General features: G+C 47.1%; 1 protein-coding gene across 1 annotated transcript; it reads right to left on the bottom strand.

Annotated features, from left to right (window-relative positions):
• Window positions 1–290: 290 nt before the first annotated feature.
• On the bottom strand, window positions 291–4571 carry LOC119103940 (40S ribosomal protein S8). Its single transcript, XM_037227642.1, has 4 exons — window positions 4522–4571; window positions 2398–2504; window positions 1618–1893; window positions 291–572 (listed from the first exon to the last, which is right to left on the bottom strand). Exons 1-4 carry the CDS (start codon window positions 4523–4525, stop codon window positions 339–341), a joined length of 621 nt encoding a protein of 206 aa, XP_037083537.1. The 5' UTR covers window positions 4526–4571; the 3' UTR covers window positions 291–338.
• Window positions 4572–9474: the final 4903 nt, after the last annotated feature.

The following is a 9474-nucleotide window of genomic DNA, read 5'->3' as shown; positions in this document are numbered from 1 at the left end:
TACAAGGTGAACGCAGGATTGGAGCCAAAGTAATCCACGCCATCGCGACACAGGAACCGCCACACATGGCCATAGCATAATAATAATTGGTACTCAAGGGAACATAGGCCGTGAAATTCATGTAACAAAAATTGACATCATTTCCAACAGTGAGCTCACCAGTTTTCCTACACACAGGCTAGCTTCTCCAGAATACAGGCGTCGAAACAATTATCTCACCTTAGGCCACGGTACCCTCTTTTCAAAGTGTCCCATCCCAAACCCAGATGTATATATCAATGAAACGACTCTGAATCGCCCATTTCCAGGTATATTTTTTCCGTTGTCGCTGACAGGTTCTACTTTCGGGCCCGCACTTTCTTGGAGTAGAACTCGAGCTCCCGTCCCTCCAGGATGTAACCGTCGCAGCGGCCGCACTGTCCGGGCCGGCTGGCGATGCGGGCGTACAGGCGGCCCGTGTGGAACTGCTCCTCCAGCGACGGGTCTACCTTGCCAGCCTTCTGCCGCTCCTGGTACTTCTTCTCAGTCTTCGCCGACCGCTTGGCGTTCAGGACAGCATCCTCCTCAGGAGTCTGATAGCGGCGGGACATCGAAGTTTTAATATGTTGATTATTCGCGCAAATAATCCACTTGATGTGGGCTACGATATTTAACCCTCCCTCTGAAGAATATGGGAGGGGGGGGGGGGGGAGAGGGAATGGGCGACGTCACTCCCTAAATTTGTCCTGACATTTCTTCAGCATGATACACACCTGCACCCATATTTTCAACTCCTCTGAGAATTCATGATACATGTTGATTCTACAAACATATGTCTAACATCTCTACTTACTGAATAACAATGTTTTCGTATCAAAACTACAAGGTGATGTGCTGCGATGGCAAAGGACAGACTACGTGAGCGACGTTCCGCAATAGACGAGTGTGCGATGACAAGCGGCGGGGACTACATCGCTTTATCAGCGGAGTCCTACACCCTCAAGTATCCCATCCAAAGTTAAAAGGGCTTAAATGTTACATGAACCCTTTGGCCTTTTTGCCTTTGGATGGCAGATATGTTCAGAACACAAAAGCCCAGACCAATGATGTGGTCAGTGTGTATACTGATATATCAATGTTTAAAATTGGACATGGGCCTGTGTCAGGGATTTGTGTCAACTTCACACTTTTATATGGTGTGGTTTAGTAAATGACTGCATGAAGAGATGAAACATTTTCCAATTTTCAGGGCAAAATCAGCTCTTGACCTCCCCTAGTGGGGTTCAATATTGAGCCAGTTACAAACACATAAGCCGTGACAAGATCTCTTGATCTTGATCTGCCTGCAAGATCTATTGTCTTGGAAAACAGCAAATAAAAGAGCTACCCAGAGCTCAATATGGGTGCAAGCTAGGTTTCCAAGAAATAAAATGTCTTAGCATGACAGCCTTGTTGCATGGCCAGGTATGAAATGGGCTGCCCTGTACAGACTTTTGGCAACTTACCACTGCCCCATTTGTGGCATTACATTGTGACATGGCAACAGCATGGCAGCCATCAAACAATCTACCACAATGAAAACATCAACACAAGCAGAATGACCCAAGGTGGTGTCAATACTAACGACGGAGTACTCACCAACTTCTGGCCCTTTTTCCGGCCGAGAGGAAGTGCGTAGTGTGACTCGTACCACTGACGGAAGGGTCCCGCATCCACCATGATGATGGTGCCCTTCACCAGGGTCTTGGTGCGCACCAGCTCATTGTTTGTGCAGTTGTAGACACAGTCAATGATGCGGGTCTTGCGGGTGCATGATTCGGAGCCCCAGGCAAAGTTGCCGTGGTCCAGGCGCAAGGCCCGATATTTCACGTTGCCACCGCGTGTGCGCACCGTGTGGATGCGCTTTGCACCCAGCTAGAAAAGAAGAAGCAATGATACAGACTAAATTTTAAAACTCCGAAAAGCAACACATTCCTTCCCTGGAGTTCACAATGGGAACCAATTACAATTACATTCTAAGGGAACAGTGAACAGTGAAAAAGCTTTACATAGCTGTGATCCACAGCATGCAAACTGTGGCAGGAAGAAGCAGGATGTTTCCACACAATATGCCACTTCAAAATCATCCCTTGCCACTTGATTACTGTTGCTTCCCCAACATTCACAAACAATACTGCTACAACAAAACCCTTATCAAGATCTTTGATGTTGCTCATCACAAATAAAGTCAATAGCAAGTGAACTTGTCACTGCCCTTAAGCAGGATATGTGATGAAGGGAACCCTAGTGCAACAAACTTGAATTTTGTCTTTCCACATGACTTACAGACAAATATTTCATTCAGGTTAAGGAAGTTCCACTGAACTGGTTCAAGTACACTGCATTTCAAACCCCACATCACACCAGGCCCACACTAACCTTGGTGTTAGATGCAGGCCGTCCCAACTCATACTTCCTCTTCTTTCTGGTGACAGGGCGTTTCCCCCCAGTCTTTCGACGTTTATGCAAATTGTTACGAGTGATACCTGAAACAAAGATCAAGAACCTTGAACATCCGTGTGACAATGAACAGACAATGAAAAATGTCTCCACACATATCAGCTAGCATTCCTCTGCCCCCCACATAGTGTTTCCCATCAGAACCGCATTTGCTGGGCAAACATGTAGGAATTAAGAGCAGTGGAACAAATAAAACCAATCTACCCTTGTCAAACAGGTAGCCTACTGCTTACATATTAAGACTAAAATGCTGAGCTCTCTCAGCATAGCCCTTCCCAATGGAGCTGACACTAAACAATTTAAGTACTGTATCAATGCCCCTGGTGCTAGCTCAAAATATGGATGGCATTCAAACACACAGCTCCACAAGACTGTAGCATTTGAAGACATCAACCCAACACATAAAGTCTGTCAGCTAGGATGTGTTATTTGTTAACAAACCTACACTGTTTCTGTCAGAACATGGGACAAACAATGGGCACATGATATGACAGCTTGTGCTTACTTAAGACACTGTACCACACCCACACCCACACACTGTAGCTGAATGTACAACATTCTGCGATGCTCAGCACAGCACATCATCGCTCTCAATTCACGCAAAACATTTACAGCAGCCACTACCACTGGCCATAGCTCACCACAGCCAAGAGCAAATAGCAATTGCCTGAAAAACTCCAGCCAATCCTACCATTTGTGATTCAATCTAGAGGTAGATGCTTCACTCAATGAGCTTTGATATGAGCACACAAGTTTTTTTTAAAACTAAATGTCATGCTTTCCTGCTATGTCCACCAATCAATGACCACCTAATCAATTAGAAATTCCAACTTTGATGCAAGGATGGTTCCCAGTCAATGATGGGCATCAATACAAGCATAATATAATGCAGATTGCAGTGATTCCATTGCATAAGCAGCTTGAAGAAATTTTAGGTTCTGAACATCATAAAAATTGGTAATACAGGTTGGTGTCAGGTTTATGTTTGCCACTGTTGTATGGGAAATCCTGTTACAGGTACTTGCTATGGAGCTTGCAGATCCCCTAAAAATATTGGGCAAGCAACACAACAATCACCATTCAAAATAACCTGATGGGACAAAACTGGTTTTAAGACATCTTTACAGTAAGACATCAACAATAATCATAACAAAGGGAAATTACATGATCTTACATGCAAATAAAAATAAATGCCAACACTGCATAGCACAAATCACCATGGAATGGTCTTATTTACTGAGCCAGGTGTCTATTTGTATCATGATCAAGTCTTGGGCCATAAAGCATTGCATGGTGAATAGGACAACATGCCACTCATAAAAAATCATACAGTATCATCCCTGCGAATCTATCTGTGCATAAACAGGTGACTAGAATCAGTGAGGCAGACCCTGAAATAACCATGCTGCACAACACATGTGTCATACCTACAACTTTTCTGCAATATTTGGATATACACTGTGAATCCAAACTCAGTACTTTGTGCCAGGTCACTACCAACTTGAGCACATAGATAGCCATGTATCTCAGGAATTCTGATGCTGCATAGCTAATGAGAGGTAAGAACACCCTGAAAACATACTTTCTAGAAACTACTTTTGCACAATATTCCCTTGCTCAGTAAAGCACAAATGAGCACAGCATTCAGCATAGTAATGTCCCAAATGTGTGAAGTGCGATGGATGCATGCTTGGCAGACTGGCAAACGATCAGCAGAAGCCAGCCATGACCAGCTCCAGTGAACAAGAGTGGTGCAAGTTTTGCCTCGAAGCCCATCTACACTACCAAGGCATCAAGGTATCTAACAACATCCACAGCAACTGCCTTTAAAAATCGCGGCTCAGTCAGGTGCCGTCCAAGCTACCGAATCGCGCCACAGCCTCACAACGCCCCGAAACAGCCCGATTTTGTGAAAAAACAAAAATCAACCGCAATGGGCAGCTTCTCTGTCGGTAGAGCAAAATTTCATCGACCTGATTACGGTCAGCATTCATCTAATGAACACAAACCGGGGTAATTCAACAACAAAAACACTGCTCTCACCCATCTCGGCCAACACCGGAATCAAAAGGCCTCCAGCGGGGTTGCCATTAATTAACAAAGAATATTTTTCATCATTTCAAGAAAGAAGATCAAGTGTGATGAAAACCTAATAAATATTAATAAAAATTGAAAAAAATACTTCAAACGCTACATGCCAAACCAAAAATCCCCTAGTCCTATTTTTGTGTCACATGTGGAGTTATTCCAACGCCGGAGCTTGTGCCTTATTTGGCACAATGGGCGGAGCTTCCTAAAGTGCTGCAATTTTTGCAAACAATCTGAAAAAGGACAAGTTTGCTCAGAATGTAACGTGCAGTGAAAGAAATCCGATGAAAATAAGCAGAGGTGAGACAACATACAGTTTAAGGTTGAAGAAGTAAACATATCAAGTTCAAGCTGTTCCTTGAAATCGCCAAAGACGTTAAACCGAAATTGGTTAGCCGGTTAATCCAGTAGATTTTTAATCATTTCCCAATGCTTGATTGAAGATACGCTCTCAGGCTGTCGGCACTTTTTAGGTTCGTTGAGCTGCACGCAACTGCGCACGAGGCCGAAAAATTCAATTTCGAAGTTAGCGTGTTAAACAGAGAGAGGGCGACGTACAAGAAATGAATAGACTATTCGGAGCAATAGACTAATAGAGCAATGAATGATCGGAGCAATGAATAGACTAATAGAGCAAAAGCGCTTTTCGCTGCTTTGATTAGGTGTTTAAATGTTGGTTTTTGCACAGGAAATTAAGGAACGAATAAGTAGGAACTTGACCGAGGAATTTGGTGAAAGTGTCCAGTCTAAATGTTGGTGGCCCCTTGCATTAAGAGTGAAGTGGGTATTGAGTCGGCTATGCGTTGCATGCTGTATATTGTTCAGTGTGAATGCATATACAGGTAAAGTGCAACGAGTGCTGAACTATAGTTTAACATTAAAGGCTACTAGGGTATCAACTTGATTAAACGCCACTCTAAAATTGTGATACATTTTCACAGAAAGTCACCCCACATATCAAGCCAAAAGTGTTTTTGGCCGCCAAGTCATTAGATTACAATAAATTAGTAAAAGCTTGGAGATAGATAGCATATGTACCCACGGTTTCCATGGTTGACATACTCGTCGTATACCAACGATCGCCATATTTCTGGTCAGCCTCATGCAGGGCCGTGAACGAGTAACCGAACGAGTGAAGTTGCGCCCTACCCCTTCCCCACCCCCACCCCCATCCCACCACACCCCACCTCACTCCCCTCCCCATGAGACCTCGTTGCCTTCAAGTCCTGGCAGTCACTGACGGAAAGTGGGAAGATGTCACGTCTGTCCCTCAGTCTGAGCAAGGACCTTCAGAACGCTCTAAAAGAACACGAGATCAGGGGGCTGGAATTCTGGTTGAGAGTACACGCGACTATTCTTTCTTGACCGGAATGTCATACCACTAAACGAGGTGCCGCCTGGCACTGCCTTAAACATATCCAGAGACCGCACGCCCATCCACGCACCTCAGCCAAGAAACATGGAGCCGGAGCATTCCCAGTTCGGCCAACGTACCGAGCCGGAACGCCATTCATTGTGAGCCTCAGCAGCGTCGCGGCGGTGGTGAAAAACGAGCCCAATTATCACAAAAGAGACGACAGCTGTCCATTCTATACCCCACTAATTCGTAAAGCTCAGTTAAAACATTTTCATGCCCTACTACTTGTGTGCGTAGTCAGGGCCGGATCCAGAGATGCCCCCCCCCCCCCTTGGGCCCGAAGGGGCCTCGAAGGAGCCCAATGGCTCTGTGGGAGCCCATCGCCGGCCCAACAGATGCAGTTTTTTAACACAAGACGCAACAAAACTGGATATATCTGGCCTTCCAGACGACAAAGAACAGTGTAAGCGAAAGTGAAGGGCCTGTAAGAAATAAAATAAAAATCAATGGTAAGAAAAGTTATGAACTGGAAATTTTCGGCCTCATTACACTGTCTAGGGGGCCCATGCTGTTTCTGGGAGACCTACATGCACACTTGTAGGATCATTTCCATAGTTCAGGAGCATTCCACATTGCTTTCTTTTTCTTTGCACTTGCTCAGGGGGCCCTGCGCTGTTGTTAGGGTCCTTCCTGCTAGCGTGCCGGGGCACCCTTATCACGGGCCCTTCCACGTGCCTTTTTCCACACGCCAGAAAGGCTCTGTGGGCTATAGCCGGGGCCCCTTATCTTAACTTGCCGGGGTATTCTCGGTCACTCCGGGACCCTTTACGTGGATCTCAGTTAACCTACCGACACACTTGCGATATGCTTATGGGCCCTCTTCATTGGTTTAGGGCGTTTCCAATTCTCTGTCACTTGCTTGGGGCCCTGCACTCTTCTCGGGGTCCATCTGATGGCCTGATTCGGCACACCAGTCGTTCGGAGACCCTTCACACTGGGCTTTGGGTACTTCTTTTCTTAATGGGGGGCCCTACGCTCTGGAGGGGGGCCTATCTGACAAACTGATCGGGCACATTCAATCGTTCGGAGGCTCTTTACATTGGGCCCTGGGCACGTGCTATTTGAATGGGGCCCTCGGCGCTAGTCAGGGGCCTCCTCTGTTCGCCTCTTTGGTCACACTGGATTGCTCGGGGGTTCTGCACATTGGTTTTTCGTGTTTGAATTTAGGGGCTCTCTGCGCCGATCCGGGCCATCTGATAACCTGTTCGGGTACACTTCTTCTTTCGGGGGCCCTCCGCACCGGATTTTTGGGTACATCTTACTTGAATGGAGGTCCTTGCGCTCTTGTCAGGGGGCGGGCCTTCTGACAGGATGCTTGAGCCCATTCGATCGTGGGGAACCTCTTTATGTGTTTTTGAGTACTTCCTTTTTGAATGGAGGGCCCTCCGCACTTTTCGGGGACCCTATCCATCAACCTGCTCTGGCGCACTAGATTGTTCGGGGCCCTCTACATCGTGTCGTGGGCATTTCATATTTGACCGGAAGGCCGCACGTTCTTGCCGGGGCCCCATCTGTTCAAACCTGTTCGGGCACACTGGAATATCCAGGGGCCCTCTAAATAGTGCCTTGGGCACTTCCTATCTAAATGGAGGGCCCTGCGTACTTGTCGGGGACCCTATCTGTTCGCCGCTTCGGCCACACTGAATTGTCCGGTCCGGGGCCCTGCACATTGGGTCTTGGTGTTTGAACTTGGGGCCCTACAATCCTGTCTGGGCCACCTGATAATCTGCTTGGGTATGCTCTATCTGTCAGGGGCCCTCCCCACTGGGTTTTGGGTAATTATTATTTCAATGGAAGGCCTTGTGTTCTTCTTGGGCCCCTTCCGAAAGGCTGATCGGGCACATCTTATCGCTCTTTGACCATTCACATAAGTTCTTCGGTGCTTCCCATTCGAATGGAGAATTCGAATGGAGAATTCTACGTTCTTTTTGGGAGCCTTATCTGTTAACCTGCTCGGGCACACTCGATCATTGGGGGGGCCCTCTACATTGAGTCTTGGGTACTTCGCATTTGAGTGGAAGGCTCTACGTTCTTGATGGGGGCCCATATATGTTAACCTGCCCGGGCCCACTCGATCGTTCAGAGCGATGCTCGGGCCGGCGGCGGATGCAGAGGAGGAGGGGGGGGGGGAGGGGGGCACGGGACCATGCCCCATGGACCATGCTGAGAGGACCTAAAGGCTCCAAAGAGGCCCATAACCGGCCGAACGGACGCAGTTCTCTTACAACAAAAATGCAACAAAACTGGAAGCCTTTGCGCCAACAGACGACCAAGAACAGCTGTTGACAAAAGAACAGAGTTTATAAGCAGACCAATCTCATTTTTTGCTCACTGAGAAAGTGGTAATTGGAGGAAACTTTGGAACTCATTGCGCTTGGTTGCCTGACCATATATATTCACTTGCCGTGTCAATCTGATCGCTAAGGAGCTTTCCACGTTGCCCTTGGTCTCTTTGCATTTTCTCGTAAGGTCCAATGTGCTGTTGGAACACTATCTGCCTCCATGCCTGAGCACTGTTGATCAATCAGGTTTTCCTCCACGGATTGTCCCAATTCACCCGAAATGCTTTTTGCGCTTTTTCCAGGCGCCAAATGCCAGGGTACACTCAGTTGCTCGGGGGCCCTTCATTTAAGTCTCCGGCTCTTCCTACTTGCTTGGAGGACCTTGTGCTGTTGCCAGGGGTTTTATAAGGTAAGGCACGGAGACACTCGATGCTCAGGGGCCATCTACTTTGATCGAGGGCTCTCTCCCTCTGCTCTCATTTGAGGACCGTTCATGGGCTCACCAGTTGGTCTTCGGTTCTTTTTGCTTGCTCTGCGGACCCTATACTTGTTAACGGGAGCCACTCTGTCGGCCTCCTGCGGCACTCACGATCGCTCAGGTTTCGTCCCTATTGGCCTTGGTGCCTTCGCCTCAGAGCAGCGGTCGAATATGCGTCGATGAATTTTTACGCGCAATTGCCGAACGTAATTTTACATGCCGCCGACGTGGTATGTATCATTTTCATTAGCTTCTGAGTGTGTGACACTTATGATATTAGTGCATCACGTTCTGAACACATTTCGAATGCTAGGATAGGTCGTACTCCTTTATAACGGAGGAAATATTCTGCGCTAGTCATCACCCAGCCAGCATGCATAATTGGGACCAATATGGGTCCCAGTTGGAAAGTCATACGGGGCCCACCTGGGCTGTCCACTTTGGTCACATGTGGGCATGTCATCGGCAAAAACCTGGGTTCCATATGGGTGACCCTTGCTGGGCCAATGTGGGGCCTAAATGGCGCACACATGGGCCCTTTATAACAGAAAAAAATTATGTACTAGTTATCATCCATCAACTGATTACATCGCCCAGCCGGCTAGCCATAAAACATAACCTAAGAATCAAGTCCATACTTGGTTTTGATGGTTGTTAGCAGCTAACTCAAGGTTATGTTGCCTGTTATTCCGAAACCCTAAGCCTCAAAATCATAGCATTTTACATGATCT

This window comes from Pollicipes pollicipes, unplaced genomic scaffold (assembly GCF_011947565.3).
Source record: "Pollicipes pollicipes isolate AB1234 unplaced genomic scaffold, Ppol_2.1 Scaffold_5724;HRSCAF=6776_pilon_pilon_pilon, whole genome shotgun sequence".
Taxonomy (NCBI): domain Eukaryota; kingdom Metazoa; phylum Arthropoda; class Thecostraca; order Pollicipedomorpha; family Pollicipedidae; genus Pollicipes; species Pollicipes pollicipes.
This window is presented reverse-complemented; position numbering and strand designations above follow the sequence as displayed.

Coding starts and splice junctions, on each gene's coding strand:
- LOC119103940 (XM_037227642.1), bottom strand. Junction 1,894..2,397: donor GGCCTGCATCTAACACCAAG/GTTAGTGTGGGC, acceptor CTTCTTTTCTAG/CTGGGTGCAAAGCGCATCCA. Junction 573..1,617: donor GGAAAAAGGGCCAGAAGTTG/GTGAGTACTCCG, acceptor CGCCGCTATCAG/ACTCCTGAGGAGGATGCTGT.